Consider the following 20,799-nt stretch of genomic DNA (forward strand, 5'->3'; position numbering starts at 1 on the left):
TCACGTCTCAGTTGATGGAAAGTTTCTAGGGCAACACTACCTGGTCACCAGGTTCCTAAGGGGCGCGAGAGGGAGGAATCCGCCTCACCTCTGCTCCATACCCTCTTGGGACCCTAACGTGGGTCCAAGAGCTCCTCGGAGGTTCCGATCTTTCTCACCTGACGAGTAAGACGACCTTCCTGTTGGCGCTCGCTTCTTTGAAGAGGGTAGGGGACCTCCAAGCATTTTCTGTGTCCCCGGATTGCCTTAAATTCTCTCACTTTATCTTGAGACCCAGGCCCGGATACGTGCCCAAAGTTCCCACTTCTCCCTTCCGGGTCCAAGTGGTGGATCTTTCTCCTAGAAAGCTCTGGAACCCCCCGACCACCACACTGGAAGGTTACAGTTTTGCGAAAGCTTCGAGCTGACACGCCCAGGCCTGTTATGTGATTGTGACGCGATACACATTGTGGAGTTTTCCATAGGTAACCCCATCTGTCGTTCTCGACACAACGTCGAGAGACCAATAGAAAGAGAACGTCTTGGTTACGTATGTAGGGCCAGAGGTGCTTTTTATTTAAAAAAGCATGAATAATCAAACTTTTCAGACTTAAGGGCTTATGGGTATTCCTCACAGCATTTGTACTAACAATATTATTTTCATTGCACTGGAAATTTATGTTGGGTTGTACTTAACTGTAGTTTCCACAACTCAAATTTTTACATTCACTTTATCCATACTTTGAGCTTTTCCTGTTATTTATATTTTTTTGTTGCATGAAAAAGGATTCTAAGTTAAGCTAAAATGTGAAAATTTGTTAGGAAGTAGAAGCTACTTAACATAATACAATATGGTTGTTGACACAAAGAATCACTTTTTACAGTGTATATGAAACAATTTACAGGGACTCTATTCTTTTCGTATATGTACCGGAAGTTATGTTTGGACTAAAAAAGCGTGCCTGCCAAATGTAAAAAAACTTTCGGAAATGTCGACCCAAATTAACTGCATTATTACTGCTCAGTATGTACTTTATAAGGTGAGTATTGAAGTCTAAAAAGCACTGCAGAAATGGTATTGAAAAACATTGGTGCAAACCTTAAAATCTTCTTCCAAAACCAGTAAAACCACATCACAAATCACATCAGTACTGCTATACAAAAATAATCAAGCAGTCTTACCATCAGAGTCAATGCTGTTGAGGGCGGTGGGGGGGATGATTGACACTTTGCATTGGCCCAGGGGACATTTGCGAGGGTAGATATCCATGCACGCTGTGTGCACCTGTCCAAGCACAAATTGACTCTTAGAATTCACAAGCTCTACGGATGAAACAGTCATTAAGGATTCTGGGATATGTAGTCCCTACCATTGCCTTACACCACAGACAGCGCCAGTCTTGCAAGCGCAGCACGCTGCCACACGTTTTGTCGCAAACGGCACATTTGGCACTGACAGGCAGGTTGCCTTCCAACCACTGGTGTGGCATTGCAATCTATGGGTACGGAATGTAATAAAAAAAGGTTTAGCACATTACAGCCGCTTGCATGTTAATGAAGCACCTCGAACCCTGGTCTGTAAAACACTCACCCCGTCCTCATCTTCAATGATGTCTTTCCCAATAGATGCCAATGTGGTCCATTTGCAGTTGTTGGTGGCCCGGACTGCGCACCTTTTGTGGGCCTTGAATTTACACACTGCAAAGATAAAAAGGGCAGACCGGTCAAAAGTCTGGCCAGGAACAGTTAATTTGAGTTTTTGAGAAGAAAGATGTATTTTTTTCATTTGAAGAAATATGAAACTAATGAAACATTACAATTTGCATACAGTAACAAATGCCTTTAATCTAAAACCATGTGTTTATCATTTGTCATTCACATTGACATTTAAAAGGATAGTTTAACCAAAAAAAAAAAATGCTCATCGTGTCATTCCATACCTCTTTCTTTTCTCTGCTAAACCAAAGAACACTGACCCCCATTAACTTCGAATGAACAAAAAATACTTTTCTTAAAATATCTTCTTTTGTGTTCCACAGTCATATGTTTTGAGAATGAAAAAATGAGGGTGAATAAATGAAAACAGATTATTGTTATTTTGGATGAACTATTACTTTAACTAAGAACCTAGTGATAAAATACAACTTCAATTCAGTATTAAAGCATCAAAAGTTCACCATCAAGTAATTCAAATATTACTTTCCCAGTAGACTCTCTTTATTCACAAATCTTGAGCAACATTACAACTATCCTCCCAAGACTGGGATAAAAAATCCTAAAAACAATAGGGAACATTTTTATGTCCTCCATATCTGTTCTTCAATCTGTAGCAAGGCTGTATGGAGACCGCTTCATTCCTTCTGTAATGCGCTCATCATCATTCCTGGCCAGGACTTGTACTATGGATGCTGTCTTGGTTCTGGCACAGCTATACTGTTTGGCTATCTTACTATCAGGAAACATCTTCCTAAAGAGTGGTCCGGCATGGTATGCAGCAGCTAACGGCAAGTTGTGTGCTACAATGAAAGTAGTGAAAAGGGTTTCTGCCCGAATTGGCCTAAGCGTGTATAAATAAGTAATCTCAAAAGTTAGCATATGACGTTTGTTTTTATTGACAATTATCGATCGAGAAATCGATTTGCAGAGCGCATTCAATCCGCTCCGCTGTTAGGCGGATTCCATTTACTGAAAGAGAACGGCGCCTGTAAGCCGTTTTTATGTGACCAAAACTTGATGCTCTCTCGCAGATATAAGTGCACGTTATTGAGTATGAGAATGCACCAGCGCAATTGGCACTATGCATCGACTGCATGGGATTAAGCTAATTCAATATTTAAAATTTCCACATCCACCCGATCCATTTACCGTAGATCTCAGAAGACATCTTGACTCTTCGTTTAAAACAATGCGTCAGAACATGTGCATGGAAGGGGATCACGCAGGATTTTTGTGGTTCTGCCGATTTGCTGACTCTTGTTATTGATTGATAGGCCATAGGACGTGTCAATCATTACCTCTTTCTATTCGGGCGAAGAACTCAGTGCTATGATTGGACATTTTCTTCTTTTTTCTGTTGCTTGTTTTGAGTACTGCACGCAGCAGAGGCGTCATCAGGTTTTTGTGTAGTATAGAGTGACAAATCGTGCCAGCGTACTTTGAGGTCAAAATGCGTACCTGCTACGCAAAATGCGTACAGGATGGCAGGTCTGAATTTGCCTATAGTTGGACGGTGTTTAATGATATATGACCGTACCTGTCAGCATTTGAGACCCGTGATCGTGAACCGGACAAAAGATCTCAAATCTTACGAGAGTTTCCATGATAAATCAACAAACCGTAGACTCCCGGTAACTTATGGATATCACCCAACACTTCAAAACAGCCTCCATTATTCGCAAATGGGAAAAATTATATATAAGCTAACCAAATCACAGAGATGCCGATTTGCACAAGCTTAAGATCACAGACAACCTCTGTAATTAATACAAATGACTAGAGGTCCTTAGGTAAGAGTAAAGATCAAGCAATCTCTAACAAAGCAATAGTGACGCATAGTACAAAAATGTTTAACTCACAAAAGATTGCTGCGCAATTCCTACTGGATCTAATATTGACGACACTGCTTTTTAATTTGAGACATTCCACAAATGACCTCTGCCTTATACAAGAAGGAATCCTCTGAGAAATGAAACGAACAAACGTTCCATGTTTTTCCCACATGAGCTAGAACGTTTTTAAAATTTAACTTTAACCACACATTACTAATGTCGAATTCTGAAGGAAGGTTATGAAGCGACTGTATTCTTCCACAACCAGGCATGGCACAATATTTAGCTATCTTTAACGACATGTTTGTTCATTGCTTGCTCGCTGTCATGGGTTGGACAGGAGAGAACCCAATTGCAGGCAGAACTCGGGATGAAGGGGTTAACAAGATTTATTTACAATGGACACTACAAGCAAAACACTATAAAATGATAAAAAAACAAAACCCACGATGGGGAATACAAGAAAAGATAAACTAATAACTAAAACAAGGACACGGACTAACTAATCTAGAAAACAAAACACTTAATACAAACACTAAACTACACTTACAAGACACAGGGCAACAGGAACTTGGGCAACAGGAACTTGGAAGACAGCAACAGCATACATTAACCGACAGCTTACACCGTAACATTCACAGAGACTATCACAAGACTTTCACAATGAACGCGTACAGGACAATGAACACAAGGGTGTTTTAAAGGGGAGACAGACAAAGGATAATTAACAAGGAACAGGAGATGGCGGGAAACACTGACGAGACACGAGAAAGAGCATACAAGCCAAAATATAAACAAAGCCATGTCTTTCTCACACAAAACCCAAGGCAATGCCATGTCTCCACCGCTAGACCAAGAATAAACATGACATGATGGTGGAATCATGACACTCGCTCTATCTGGTTCTGCATCACTTGTGTTACTTCAGAATTGTCATGTGCGAACAACTGGGCGGGGCTAGAGAAGTAATGTATTATATATAATATAAAAGTTTAAAATATTAAAATATTTTTCTGCGGAGGTGATCTACAACCTATCAATGTTGTCATAGATAGGTGCATTCCAGAACCTGGTGTTCGCTGGGCCTGGTGTCAATAACAGATGTAATCTCAGTAACTCAGTTCAAAATATATACACATAATGTCGCTGTCCTTCTAAAAACATCGGATGTCCAAATTCGAAGAAGTTACTTTTTTAAAGATTAAATGCTGTGTTGTTAAGTTTACTTTTTATGGGTGTGATATTTCCAAATCCGAGTGACAAAGATAAACGATGACTAAAAAGTTTTTTATTTATTATTAAAATCACAAAATATGAAGGTACAAGGTTTCAAAATGGCAGCGGTGATGCTATTTTGACACTTAAGATTAGCTCTAAGTGATAAAATTACAGACTACGGGGACTTAAAACAATGTAGGAAAAATCTTTAACAACCCAAATCATGTCATCCGGAAATTAGATCAGAACTCTACTGATCATGTGCTGAATGATGTCATCACTCTAACTAGTTTGTGACTAAAAAAAATCCAAGCACCTGAAACTAATTTCAGTAAAACCTGTTCTCCTGGATCCACACAGATGCTCTACTGTCCACACCAGCAGTGTGGGTAAAGACCGATAAGATAATGGCTGACAGTTCTTTGCCGATTTCCTCTATTAAATTGCATTGCAAGTTTAATGAGATTAGCAATGTTCATCTGGTCGTTTCCAGAAGGAGAATTAAGTGGCTGATTGATTGGCTGGCTAGCATCCTCCTCTATAATGTACGTCTCAGCACATCATCATGGCCACCTCCATTCCTACGAACTTCAGCCATTTCCCAGCACAGACCCCGCAATCAATGCAGATGTCTCATCAAAACGAACAGAACCACAGAACCTCTTGTAGATTCTGGGATTGGCTGTCGGGTCGGGTGAATAGGGCTGACTGGCGCCCTTATTCCAAGCTTCAGAACCTCAGAAGCCTCAAATCTGGTTAAATAAACCCATCTCCCTGTTTTATCACAATGTTTCTCCAGTCTAGCGGAGGCTGCCGGGGGTCTTATGTTCTGCAGGATTAAACAGATTTGTGGTGACACGGCCAATCATGCTAATACTGAAACACATTCAATCCAGTCCCCAGACGGCTGGGACGCCACAGAGTCACCAGATTGAGTGTTTCCTCATTCAGAGCCATCAAAACACTAATTTCCAACTATTTGTCATAGGATTTGTATACATTTGTATGTTTTCAAAATGTTTAAAAAATGTTTGTTTCGAAATTACCCCCAAATAGTGAATGAGGTCACCTTATAAGGTCACCCCACACTGCCCATAAAAAAGAAAAATCACAGATGAGTTTTTTTATATTTTAGTCATTATATCTCATACAAATCAATTATATTAAACCGAGAACAAATGAAAACTTAAGTCTCCTGTGTATTAGATATTTCTCCTGAAAAATAGACTCGAACTGAGCCCTTAAGATTTCAGTATGAAATATTTTATTTGACCTATACTGTCCATATCAATTTTACAAACCTATATTCCTAATGTATAATTTTCAAAACGTTTCTATTTTTATTTTAGAAGTAATATTTGAGTCTGAGTTGATAGTTAAATAATGCACAACTGAGAACTTAATTAAATAAAAATAAGACATGAAAGAGCAACCCCTGAGCAATTATTTTTCCCTGATATCTACAAGAAAGGAAGCTGAAAACTCCTGGGATGTTGGATGCTGGGAATTTCTAGGTCCTTTATTTGATAACATATGTGGAGAGACACCAACTCAAACTCCAATCTGCTATTTTTGCCTCTATATCGGCATCTAATTGCTGGTTACTTGCTGTACCTTTATGAGTTTCAAGTCAAAATGTTTCATTAAAGCTCAAATTATGAACCATAAACTGAACGGGGTAAGATAAGGATAACATTTCAAACAGTGATTTTATGTACTTGCTCAATAAGGGATTTAATTTTATTTCTAACAAAAATGTTTATGATTTGCAGCTTTGAGACGAAAGTCAGATGCCATATAAGTGTCCACGTTCTCCTGAGAGATTCAAAGCACTAATTCAAGGTTGCTTCTGGTTTCTTTGGCTCTGCACTCACCTTGTAATGAGAGCTGCTCTGCTCTCAGACCATTTTACATGACTCTGGAAACAAATCTCCAATCAATCACTCTAATGTCATTTTCAGGGCTGTTAGCAAACAATTTACAGACAATTCAGTAATGCCGAGAGAACGCAAGACTGTTTATGATGCACTGCTAATGGACAGGATGTCGCTGTCAAATTAGAGAGTGAGAAATATCGAGTTTGCCTCTTTTGTTGGGGCACATGTCTTACATCAATCCTTATTGATTGGCTGGTGCAGGAAATCGAAGTGAAATATAAGCAGCGATGATTTTTTTAAACTTTAAGTCTCTCAACTTGTTGTCCTATGGACTTTGTAAACCTGATTCAGAGTTAACAGCCAGTGCTATTCTCTGTCCATTTTTTTAAAACCAAGAACGAGAAAGTTCTGTAGAGATGTAAAAAATCATCATATGAGCACAACTAGACTTGAGAAGAAACACTATATGTGGTTGGTGATAAAAATTATTTTCAGAAGACTTTAAATGACTTCTCAAGTTTGAATAAAAAACACTCAACATTATTTAAAAAGTTTTCTCAAAGCGAAGTTTCAGTTAACCGTCTATGCACCACATTGAACATGCAAAAATAAAACGAATAGATCTTTAATAATGTGTTTGAATAAAGGGCGAAGACATGAATTATAAATGTTGGCCACTATTGTACAGTATGTCAATTTAGGGTTAGGGTTATTATAGCAATATTTGTATAGCAAACAAATGTTCTGGCAAAAAAGAAAAAAGCATCTACAAATTGACCTTTACGCTTTTTTACTTTAAACTTTCCAGTTCATATTCTAATTTTGTCCCGCAATGAATTCTCCACTTTAATGGCATTGACTGTTGACAGCCAAAATGCGGTACAAAAGAACTCGCTCTGAAGAACAAACAATTTCCTCGTGAACACAATTGGCTTTCAGTCCTGAAGAAGATAATAAGTGGTTTGTTGAAAGAAATGAGATCATCTTTCCACAGTAACACATACAGTAATTAATCCTGGGAGTGAGTTGTGTTGCTCGAAATGCAGGAGCTGTAACATCAGCACTTGGAAAGTGCCACATAATTATTGTTCTCTAGACCACTGCGACCACACAAATCCGCTTTCTACTATTGCAACATTATGCCATAACATTCTCATTCTTAATGGTGTGTTGACATGTCTTGGTGGAACATAAAAAAATAGAATGATTATGTTTTTTATTCACAGTGGAGTTTATATCAATTAATGAGCACTGCACTTTAAACCGAGGCGTGAACGAGAGCCTTACTATTTTTACTTCCTGCTAACTGAGTGCCCATGACAGTCAGCAGAGTTTAATGAGCACCATCTGTATATCTCTGAAAATAATTAGCACTTTCTTTCACATGAAGTCACACCATTAGCATGCATAATGCATAATCCTGGAGATGCTATTTTTAGTCAGAGTGTTTTAACCTGTCAGAAGATTCTTTGGGAAGCTTTTTTTCAGTGGGTGGTTGAGCAAACAACACAACATTTTATTTTCTAAGAGATTTTAGGTAAACATTTACTGTATATCAATGTATAAAGTAAAGTGTATATGGGTAGTTAACAAATAAACTGTACATGTGTCCTGTGGTGTGACAGCAAAAAATAAAGAAAAAACAATAACAAAGAAAATACTCTTTAATGCAATTTTTTATAAATATTAATATTATAAAATAATATAGATTGTTTGTTTTATTTATTTAAAAAAGTTCCATATAAATGAAATAATTATAATATAATTTATTTTTCTTTGTGCCTGGTTCAACGGTGCATGTAATCCTAATAAATTATCATATTGAATGAAAAATGACTTTTCAGTTGATGTCAAACCTCTTTGTGATGTTGCAACTTGAAATAAGGTACAAATCAGATCTTTATACTCAATATCTGTATATATGCCTTCCTTTCTTATATAAAATGACAACTATTAAAAAGCATACACTTACTTCAGTATATTGATTCACCCCCCCAAAAAATTTTTTGCAATGTTTTCCCATATAGATTTGTCAAATAACTGTATATTTTGCATAGTTCTGACGTAGCTCTGACCATCTCTAATGCAGACCCTGGCCACCCATGATCATCTCTGATGAAATAATATCAGACCGAGAGCAGCACTTTCATAATTTAAAGAGGGAAGGGATCATCTGCTATAACACACAACACAGAGAGAAAAAGACAAAAGATGAAAGAAGGGCACCTACCTTCACAGGAGAGTCCATGAGATGTGACCCCTGAAAGGCTGTCCCGACACACGTTACAGAAGGTTGGACGAGCGTGGGAGCAGGCATACCAGTTGTGCATCCCTGAGAAATGTTCCACATTAAACTGTGCCGTCTAGCAAAGGAGAAGTTAAGACAGATTGGCAGCGCCAGGATAAGACTTTTTCGGAGCCCCTAAAAAGAGTCACTTCAAGAGAGGTGCTAGGTAATGGCTTTCAGCGAACACATACGGACATTGTTAGGGTAGGGAATCGAAAGAAATATAGCAGTTTAGGTCCCGATTCTTATTTTTGTCTTCAATGATTGATCTCTAAAATCTGGGCATACTTCAAAAAACCAAGAATTAGGAATGGTTTAAAGTGAAAGTTTCATGACCCCTTTAAGGACAAATTCTTTGAGCAAGCACTTTGTTACAGCAATTAAACCAATAATAAAAAAATTATAATAACTGCAAAACGGTGGTAGAAGACCGACTTTTTGTCTGTGTAACAAGTGTATATGCATCTCGATTCCCAGCCCCAACATTTTTACAGCCGCCACATGCAACCCATGGACTGGCCCCCATATTTTATGTGGAATACACAACCCCCCTGCACGCAAGACCACACCACGCTTGCCTTGCACACTGCTTTCCAGAAATCAGCTTCTGTCTAGATCAGTGGCACTGCCAGTGATCATGCCACCCACTGTGATGGGCATCAACCTGCAGGACCTTGATAAAACAAGATGTATTTTAAAAGGATAAATATGGGTTAAATGTAGTTTGAATGTCAAACAGAATAAATAGGATGATTTAAGCCCTTCGTTTAGGGGTGCTGCTGAAGCGCTGGAGTTCTGGGTGTGGTATTGCAGAACGCGGGGGCTGAGATTCTTATATAACTATCTTCCTCTGATATCAAAGTAAGCATACAGTTAAGACACAGTGTAGCAGCACTGCAGTTTCACTTACAACGGTAAAAATATACACTGTTTCAGGTGGTAAAAGCTGCCGCATGCAAGCACATTTGCGTATAAATAACATATGATTACATGTTATTAACACATAATTACACTGCACAAAGGCAAACAGTAAAATTCCCGTTTTAATGGAATATATTTTCATTTTAGTTCAAATAAATCACTTGAAACTCAAGAAAAACAGGTCATATATTCATGAAATATAATTTTAGAAGCTAAAAAACTAAAGACCTGACAGTTAAAATCACTCAATGTGTCATGCAGATTTACAGTTTATACTAAGAAGTAAGTCAGAAGAAAAAGTGGAACGAACATGCAGAACAACTAAAGCACCTTGATTTAAAGTGATAGTTCTGAAAATTCTGTCATCATTTACTCACCCTGATAACCCTGAATTTTTACTTTTGGGTGAACTATCCCTTAAAACAGCATAAGGCTTGCAACTCAACACGCGACAATCGAAACTGTGCTCTTACCTCGTAATGATCTCTGGACTGAACAGATTTCAGCGAGCTGATCCAATCCTCCATTTCTTTCCTGTTCTCTGCGCACAGGATGAGCCTTCGGAACGGTGTAATTACCTACAGGGAGACAGGGAGACAGCGATCCGAGCTGATGAGAACGAAGTGTTTCACCCTCCTGCCTGACTGAACGCAACTGACTGCTCCCCTCTTGCCTCCTGCTCTTTAAGACGAAGCTGAGGACAATCCCCCCCAACCCACGCCTCCTCCTCCTGTTCTCCTTCTCAACCACGACCTCCACCCATCGAGTCTTCTCCGCTCAGCTTGTTTGGGAAGTGTGAATGGTATCAAAGCTGACAGACAGAGTGCCATGGAAAAGGGTAAAAGCTTGTTTCGTAACAGGGGCAGTCTGAGTTCTACCTCAAGTCTACCTCTGTGCATTTAATATTCCTATAGATTATAGCGTATATGTACAGCAGCATCCATAACATCTCCACACGCTGCTAGAGCTGCCGCAGACGCGCAGCAACCGGACAACTGTTTACATCGCAGCACGGGTAGTGAAGCAGGTAATGCAGTCCTCAGGGAAATATAGCTCACCTGTAACCAAACAACACTGCTGAGAAAATTCAAACTGTTTGCCACACTGACCTGTTATTGTTGACTTTAACCTGCAGTTTAATGCAGTGTCAGTTTAAGTATATTTGGTAGATTGACAGCACTCCTTTTTATGAATGATTTTCATAGAATTAGTGTAGAATAAGAAAATGTAGAGGCCGTGAAACTTTACTGTTCAAAAGTACTGAGTTCTCAGTTAGGTTTCATTAAGTATCCACCTAATTGCCTCAAATGGTTCTCCTAAAGGTCGAGTGTATGTCATTTAATGGCATCTAGTGGAGAGGTTTCAAATTCCAACCAACAGCTCACTCCACTGCTCGCCATTCCCTTTCAAAGCGCTACAGTGGCTCACACAGCACTAAGATGTTGTCAATTTTTCCCTTTTTGCAGAAAGAGATAACGTATTTACAAAACACGCTCTGTTGAGCAGCTTGTCCTTTAAGAGATACTGTAGAAACCCGGGCTGTGTTCAACTATCGATACAGCGTTATATCGTCATGAGCTCCTGACGATCCACGCTTCGATACAACTGCCTCTGTATCCATTCTGCTGCACTTTTGAAATTAGCCAATTATTATGCAACAAATGTTTTGTAACAATTATTAGTCATGTAAATGATCCAACTGTGGTTTATCCGTGATCGGTACAGACCGCCCACCCCCCAATGTACAAAGAACAGAGTTGTAGTTTCAAACAAACAATGTTACACAGTGTCATACAATTATTTGTTGCTGTCTTTTGAGGTAAGAATGATTGAAGAACAATATTTTAAAAAGACTGTGACTGTGATGAAGAGAACAGCTTGCTAAGAGAGAATTACAAACGCAGGCGAGAAGCTATGTGGACATCAAGGTGGTAGCTCATCCTGTTTGCCATATGTTTGGATGCTGGGTGATGATGGTTCTTTCCACAGTTTTTTATCTTGTATATCTTTTTTTAGCCCTGTAATTGAGTTTAACCCCACCCTCCACCATCAACTAACTCCGTAGTTAGGCTTCTCTATTCACTGCATCATGATTTTATTATTTACATATTACATATGTTTTATATTTTCCTTATTTTTATATTACTGTTATTTTTACTATCTATACTTATTTTATGTATATTAATGCTCTGCCTTACCCCAGGCCAGTGTTTTGCTCACATCACCATATCAAAATGTTTTTAACATAGGTTTTAAAAAAACTGGTAAACTGGGGAGCCACAGAATTCATTAACATTATTTAAAATAATTGGTACAAAAATTCCAAAGTTTATTAAAAAGACGCCCTTATTTATTTCATTCCCATAATGAGCGTTTGTTCGTTGAAAATCAACTAATGCTAATTTATATTTGACTGCAACTCATGTTAGTAAATTTGGCCTTAGTATAATATTGGTACCTTTTTCCATACATGAAAAGCTGTTTTTCCTCGTAATAATAAAGCATAAAAGCCCCAAGAAGCAGTGGGTTAAAGAGCATTTAATAACAGCTAAGGGCGTTGTGGCACGACACGAAGCGGTTATAAAATGGTTATTTCATATGCGTAGCAAGGTTCCATAAAATAAAGTAAACTAAATTAAATGTGGTGCGGTCAACCGTTATAAATCGGTTATAAACTCCGCTCAGCCAATCAGAATAAAGGACCAGAACTGTCCATCCTTCCATCCATCCATTTTCTTCCGCTTCATCCAGGGCCGGGTCTTGGGGGCAGCAGTCTAAGCAGGGATGCCCAGACTTCCCTCTCCCTAGACACTTCCTCCAGCTCTTTCCGGGGGGACACAGAGGCGTTCCCAGGCCAGCCGGGAGACATAGTCCCTCCAGCGTGTCCTAGGTCTTCCCCGGGGTCTCCTCCCGGTGGGACATGCCCAGAACACCTTCCCGGGAAGGCGTCCAGGGGGCATCCGGAAAAGATGCCCAAACCACCTCAGCTGGCCCCTCTTGATGTGCAGGAGCAGCGGCTCTACTCTGAGCTCCTCCCGAGTGACCGAGCTTCTCACCCTATCTCTAAGGGATCACCCAGCCACCCTGCGGAGAAAGCTCATTTCGGCCGCCTGTGTGACCATAGGTGAGCGTAGGAACGTAGATTGACCAGTAAATCGAGAGCTTCGCCTTGCGGCTCAGCTCCTTCATTACCACGACGGACCGGTACAGCGACCGCATTACTGCACAATCTCCCGTTCCATCCTTCCCTCACTGGTGAACAAGACCCCAAGATACTTGAACTCCTCCACTTGAGGCAGGAACTCTCCACCAACCTGAAGTGGGCAAGCCACCCTTTTCCGACTGAGAACCATGGCCTTGGATTTGCAGGTGCTGATTCTCATCCCAGCCGCTTCACACTCGGCTGAAAACCGTCCCAGTGCATGCTATAATCATAAATCTGACTTATCAGAATAAGTCCGACTTACTGCCGGCAATGCGAACCAAGCTCCTGCTCCGGTCGTACAGGGACCGGATGGCCCTTAGCAAAGGGTCCCAAATCCCATACTTCCGGAGCACCCTCCACATGATGCCGCGAGGGACACAGTCGAATGCCTTCTCCAAATCCACAAAACACGTGTGGATTGGTTGGGCAAACTCCCAACAAAATAAATTTGTAATTGGAGTTCACATAAATGTTTTTCATTTTAAATTGCGCTGTAGTTTCTGCGTCCAGGTGTGTTTTTTAACGCTGTTTTACATGTACTGTATTTTTCTATTTGATCTTTTTCTTCTTTCCAACATTGCTAATATCGACATAATAACACATACATGATATAATATTACTACTAATATTACTATTTAATTATAATTATAAGCTTGATCAAAATTGTAATTAGATAAAAACGTCAAAATTAGGTCTTTAATAAAATAATTTAAATTTGAAAATATTCAGCTTTGTGAGCTCAAATTTTCAAATATGATTTGATCCCTATTTGTGAAAAGCATTGTAGAAATAAACATTGAATCTTATCACTGTATTACTTACAAGGATGTTCAATACGCCTTAAGATCTAACAACAACGTTTCTGTCACAATATAGTGATGACTGCATATAATAATTAGGACCTTTCTTTTATTATTCTGATAAAACGTGGCCTACATTCATGTTTCCAAAATAAGTGCTTTGTTGTTATTCTTCATAAATTATATTTTTTTGAATTCCTTGGAAAAAGTAAGCAAAACTATTTTATCCAAAATAAGTAATAAATAAATAATAATAAATTAAGCATTAAGAATTAAACTTAATAAATTAAGACGCTCGTCAGCGACAAATGACGTACTGCTATTGGTAATCGCTCCCGAAAGTTGCTCAACATTTGCATAAAGTTGAGAAATTCTCAACCTTATCGCGTTGCTAGACAAGCCCACTTCTACTATTGAAATGATCATGTCGTTCTGCGCTGCCAATTGCTGGTGGTGTGAATGGGGGTTATCAACGTAAAAATTTATCAAAAGATGGCACAAATGACAAGAATTGCTCAAATACAAGTAAAAACAAGATGTCAAGCATTCAAGTTTAATGTTTTTTAATTTCTATTAACTGTTAGGTCTCCATGAAAAAACTCCTTTAAGGTGACTCTTGTTTTAAACCAGAGAAGGTAATTTACCCATGAAGAGTCTCTGGCAGCTGTCCAGTCAACTAGGCACCTCATATTGGGCCTCTTCTAAAGCATCATGATGGAATCTTGCAGGCGTCATTCGTAAATACCACCCTGTGCCATTAAACAGAGCAGCTGCTATGTAAGGTACCAGTTGTACTTTACTGCCATGTACAGTAAATGACAAGTGGTGCAGTAAGGTATGTTCATTCGTTCAGCCCAGAGCTTTGAAGAGCAGTTCATTAAGCGTACTGATGCACAGCTTCATGTTTATTTATATATTCACCATAGATACCGCAGATCTAAACCACAAGTATAAGATACTGAGTTGGACTGTATTCTCGACAAAAACAAATATCACAGTCACATTGTCCAGGCTGTGCTGTCAAACGCTTAAACTGCGGAAGGTGATGTAGGCGGTTTCCAGGCATATTATTTCAGTACTTATGAAGCTATCTGGTTGATTTTCTTTGCTAAAAAACATAACTATCAATTTCATTGCCCGGCCATGATGCAGTTATCGCATTAGCGTTCATCTTCCTCACTTACACAATGAAACATGGGCGACTCCAAGCGCATCCTTGACCACCACTTATTTTAAAAGCTTTTTCCACAAGACAGGGAAACTTTGCTAAGTGATTTCTCTTGTTCTTTGTCACTGAGGTTCATGATTACATTACAATGACTAAGAAAACCTTTCAGGAAATTAGGCAATTTCTTAACTTTTATCATGTCCAATCCCTAAGCCAGAAGTTGGCAGGGGGGTTAAAATGCTGCAGAGAGGTTTTATTCAACCAACTTTGGTTGAGGGACATGATTGTTGTCTATACCATCCAGTTCAATACTTAGGAAAGGGCAGCCATCACAGCAGTGACAGAGCGAGTTCTAAGAGATCATCCATGTGAGACAAATGGTGCTTTTATTTAACTCAGGACTGAGTGTGACCTAATCAATACAACCAATAAGCTACAGAACGTTCTAGTGTCTACATCAATAGATTAAACCTTGATTGAAGTCTTAGAGAAAGCTTTGATAGAAACAATAGGAAATGCTACTCAGGCCAAGATATCAAATCCATTTTAATTCTTAGCAATATTCTTAGCAATTTAAAAAATCCAGAAACCCCAAAATCCAAAATGAAGGAATAAGACTTTTTTGGGCTTCATGTGGTAACTTAAATTAACTTTTATAATGTTTAAGTCAAAAAAATGTATAATGTAAAGTCAAAATATTGTTGAATACGGCTGTTTAATATAAATACATTAAAGGTCCAGTGTGAAACATAACTGTCTTCAGAGGTGTTTAAAGGCCTTACATAATGAATGTTTTCATAACATTAGCTTGAGCTATTTCTATCTACATACACGCGGGTCCCTTGCATGGAATTTGCCATGTTGTTTCTACAGTACCCCTTAAATGACAAACTGCTCTACAGAATGCGTTCAATAACTAAGTTAACTCCTTCGGCAAAGAAACTAAAACATGATGACATCTTAGTGCTGTGTCAGCCTCTTATTTGATCCCTTTAGGATTGGTTGAAAATCTGATAGCAATCTGTTAGTATTTTTCTGTAAACTTTTTTAACCAATTCTAACTAACAACAGCATTGACCCTTATAAATGTTATGAAAAAATAAAATGATTTGTTCTTAAGATAATTTGGAGGAACCAAGTATCCAATGGAATAAGTCATGTTAGTCATAAGTTGTCAGAAAAAATAAATTCATAAAAAATAATCTATTACAATACAGGTTATTATGACAATCTGTCCAATCAAGTTTAACCTAAATCCAATATAGCATTAATAATCACAGTGTCTTCATTTTGCAACAAAGGGTTTTTTATTTGCATTCATGTCACCTCTCTGTATATCCCTAAATGTCTGCATTCCCCCAGGACATACATATGATTAGATCTAGCTTGGTCTGATTCTGGAATTTAATCTTTAGACATGTCAGGTCCATTTCTCTTGCAGAAGATGTATCAGCATATTCATTTTATAATAATATTTCTCTTTTTATTTTATGGGCGTCATGTCCATTCAAAGAAAAAGCAAAAATGCCCCCTCAGATTTTTGAACAGTCAGTATTCCTCGCAGCCTCCAAATGACAAGTTAGGCATCAATTAATCAGTTGCACTATTCTATAGGAAGACACTATATCAGTTCTGAGCTGCACCTTTGTCCTCTTTGGGAGATTTTCGCCGTTTTGATCACGTACAGGAGCTTAACATTTATCAATCCGGCGACAGAAGCAACAGCGCTGGCTAATGATGTAATCAGCATCTGCGCACGGTCGGAAGCTTGGCTCACGGAAACACCCGCGTCCCCGAAACAAGGCTTTCAGACTTGTTTTATGCTAGCATGCGCCATCGTTTGGGCAAAGCATTTGTCATCAACTTTCAGTTATACCCCACGACCAGCACAAACGCAAGAACTGGACCCATTAAGGCCCGATTCACATTTCGCGTCTAAAAACCAAGCGGAAAATGCAAGCTGCACTGCATTCTCCTTTTTATCCAAAGTGCCTGCACCTGTCATCGCTAAGCAACCATGGTCCACGATAGCCGTTGAAACATTGAGGTATAAACTGGTTGGTTCTTGTCACATGGCCTGCGGTGCGCTTGCGGCTTTCTGAAAAGTTCAGATCTCGATGAGGCGCGGAAAAGATGTCAAATGTGAAACCGGGCCTTTTTCATCTCGATGCGGCGGCGTCGACGCTCATGAAAAAAGTCAGCTTCGCATGCGCGTCACTCCCTATTTTCGTGCGGATGCCACGCGTCTACATTTAAAATAATAAATATGCAAGCGGAAAAGATGTGTCCTTTTAAATAACAACTGCCAATAATTATGACCATAGGCGTCGGAAGCACAAAAAATGTGAGTGCAAAAACGCCACTTCTCTATTAACAGCTTTAGTGCCGAAGTGAGTACGACTTGTGACAAGTAATATTAGTTTTTTACGCTGTCAACCAGGTTCGAATCCACCTTTTGGGCAAACTAACTTTTCTACATTTTCACATCACATATCATATATCATTTCGGATTTATAGGCATTTATTTTTCAACAACGTACGGGAACTTTTTCATTTTTATTTTGGGCATGTTTTTCGATGCATGATCTCACAGCATGCCATTGTCAACTTTATTTAAATAAAATAATTTCCCAAATACAAAATAGTTGAGAGTGAAAATGCTGGATGTCTAATTTTTGTAACAGAGACCAGCGAGAGCTGTACAAGTACACCAGACTCCCCGACTTCAAGTGTTGCTATAGCGACAGACGCTTAGCATCCTTCATTTTCCATGTATTTACACCTATGGACACTTAATAAAGAACAAGGAGTTATTCTAAATATTGTAATGAGCAGCAGAGGGGATATATAAGTTAAAATAATATATACAATATACAGTATTAAATAACACATAAAGAATTAACACTTATCATATATTAAGAAATTCACTTTAATTATGATATTATGTAATGTATTGCATTATGTATTGGACTCTATGTTTATATGGAAACAATGACTCTTTTACTACTTTGGCACAAATTGTATACAATATATTTGTTTTCAGAATACACTAGACTAATGCATTTTCCCTAAACATTTACATAATTGTTTTTACTCGGAAGAAGATTCATATATCAAAAAGATTGTGTTAAAATTTAATTCTCGAAATGATTTGTGCAATGTTTTGAATGCGCTTAAGAGAAATTCATCTAAAATATTGATTTAAATGTATGTTTTTGTATGAACAGGACATGTTTCTGTGTATTTTGCACACTGTGCCCCCTTAAAGTATATGGGTGCATGACTCCGCTCCTGATATTTATTAAGTGTAATTATTCCTGTATTGATCTATTTTCCTACCTGAACTAAATCATAATTAAATACGCAACATTAGTTAAGACAATTTAGAACATTCCTTCATTCATTTATTCATTTTACCATTTACAGAAAGCAGGATCTCTGTGAAAACTGGAAGTGATATACCAAAACAGCCTGGTTCGTTGGAAAAGTGAATTTCTTTAACGTGCAACAATAAACCATGCACAATAAAAAGGAACATTATGAGGCTAAGAAACATTATGATGTTGAAGATTCTAAACTATTCCTAAATTCCGTTTCAAAGCTCATTTTGTAACATTCACCATGTTAACTTCAGATAACTTTCAGATTTACTTCAATTGAATAACAAGATGTTCTTTGGATTATTCTCAAGTCCTGCTGTGATGCAACAGATCATCAGGTTTTGCTTGAGGTTTCTATGCCAGCCATTACATGCCACATACTAAGAAACTAAAAGAAAGGTAATTACTGTCATGTTGTTAATACAATTTATAATCGGTCATTTATTATCAGAAACAAACTCTAAACCCCACTGTAAATACAAACATAAAATGGCATTCACAATATTTAATTTAGGGACTTCTAAATGCCTTTTGCAATACCGTAGCTGCGCCGTCAAAACTGGCATATAAACATACTGACAAATCTTTTTCTTTCCAGACCCCTGAAAGCTCTAGCAGATGCCAGTCGAGTATAATGGAATCTTGCTCTTGAACACTGGCTACAGAAAACACCAGGTGCAGGAATTTACGGGTTGCCTCCCTCACGTGTACTATAAGGTGCAGCACTCTGCCATTTCTCTTCAGCAAAAACCCCGGCAGAATTTGTTAGCACTAAGGAAAGAAGTCTTACAAAGAAGTCATCCATAATCTAAAAGCAAGTTTCCATTCTAATCGTATGCAGACCCGGATACAAAGCAACACAGTCGGACATAAACATGTACACACGTTCACCAGTAAGATGTTAAATTCATGCTATAGCTTTCAAGTAATCTGTGTGTGTGTGTAGTGTACTTACCAGCTATCCTCTCTCAACTGCACTGTTGCCTCTGTGAACACGAGCTTATGTCTCCTGCATTTCTGTGTGTGCGTGTATGTGTGTGTTGAGCCTGATTTCTTTGGGTCCTTCTCAACCCTCCCCAACTGGTGCAGAACCCTCCACTGCTCAAGGAACAGCCCACTAAATGCACACGTGCGTTTGTACGCAGTGTCACATGCAATGCCACATAGAGCATTTCCATATGGCAAAACGCATCACAAATCACAAAAGCAAACATTGTTTTATGCAAATAAGAATAATTTCTGCATAACAAACTCTTAAAGAGGCTCTATGTTTTTGCCCAGATATTTGTTTATCCCTGAGCTGGGTGCCCATTACAAATCTTTTCAGACAACAGAGCAAGTCAAGCAGAAGCTAGAGCTAACCTCTACCCATCAACTTCCATCACTTAATCCGCCTCGCTTCTCCTGTATCTCTCGCTATCCAACCAAGCCCTGATCCTCCCATCCGCCCTTCACCGGGAGGCATTTGCTGAGTGACATCACTCGGAGGATTTCCTATTGTTCCGCAGATAGATCACTTCTCTCCCTCAGATACACAAAGCGCTGCGTGCTATTTTTAGAAGCAGAGGGGAAAAAACGCAGCCTGACTACAAAGCGGCTGGTTTCTACACTGAGAAAATGCAGTAAAAATGGAGCCCTTAGTAGCTGTGCATTACTGTAAGACAATGGGCTTTTCCACAAGAATGAACAATTACATCATTAGATCTCGTAAATTAAATTGAATCTTGATTATTTCTTGGTTGTTATCTTTTCTCCATGTCACTTTAATGTCTCAGCTTTGTGTTCAAGACACCAAAGTCAAAGATTTCTTTATAAATTCCTCTGAAAATATCAGAGTTTATTTTATAGACCTATACTTTTACTTTTTTGTTTTACGAGAACGCATTCACCGTATACTCAAAGGAAACAGAGGTGACATCTCAAGAACATTCCTGACCAAAAGCAACCCCTAGGAAATAACACTGCGATAGCACCAGAGCCACAGCATGTAACTCTTCAGCTTTTGATTTGTAGACATCCAATAAAAAAACTGAAGAAAAAAAGCACCATTTCTTAAAAAAGCCTTTACACCCTTTAAACCCTTTCAATAATTTATAAGAATAATGAGCATCTACTGTTTTCCCAGGCAGCGGGTGACTTCTTTTAGAGGAAAAAACAAGACATGATGTTAAGCATGTGCATAAAGAACGGGTTTGCTCAACTAACTCGATGCTAAACAACGGGACAGTGATCAAATCTTACAAATCTCACTCAGCGGAGTATACAAGGTCTCCGCTGCTAAGAATAACTCCTTGTTCTCATCAGAGCTTTCTCCACTGCTGTTTCTATTTATAGCTGTGCCCAGGGAGCCAGTTGGCTGTTTTTAGATGTGACAGCAGTCATTGCACTTCGGCAGGTTTGATCTCGATTGATGTCC

General features: G+C 38.7%; 1 protein-coding gene across 2 annotated transcripts in view; it reads right to left on the minus strand.

The window, feature by feature from the left end:
* The window catches only part of dgkh (diacylglycerol kinase, eta), a 58,555-nt gene that overhangs the window by 34,270 nt on the left and 3,486 nt on the right, over positions 1-20,799 (minus strand). Inside the window, exons 1-6 of one of the 2 annotated variants that reach the window (XM_056754729.1) lie at positions 19,339-19,429; positions 10,304-10,408; positions 8,853-8,985; positions 1,571-1,677; positions 1,350-1,475; positions 1,162-1,264 (exon numbers count right to left, since the gene is read on the minus strand). In XM_056754729.1, coding sequence (XP_056610707.1) covers positions 1,162-1,264; positions 1,350-1,475; positions 1,571-1,677; positions 8,853-8,985; positions 10,304-10,357 — 523 coding nt within the window. In that variant the 5' untranslated portion in view covers positions 10,358-10,408; positions 19,339-19,429. Of the gene's footprint in view, positions 1-1,161; positions 1,265-1,349; positions 1,476-1,570; positions 1,678-8,852; positions 8,986-10,303; positions 10,409-19,338; positions 19,430-20,799 lie in introns of those variants that run through there. The other variant, XM_056754728.1, reaches the window with a different exon arrangement.

This window comes from Triplophysa dalaica, chromosome 8, assembly GCF_015846415.1.
Source record: "Triplophysa dalaica isolate WHDGS20190420 chromosome 8, ASM1584641v1, whole genome shotgun sequence".
NCBI lineage: Eukaryota > Metazoa > Chordata > Actinopteri > Cypriniformes > Nemacheilidae > Triplophysa > Triplophysa dalaica.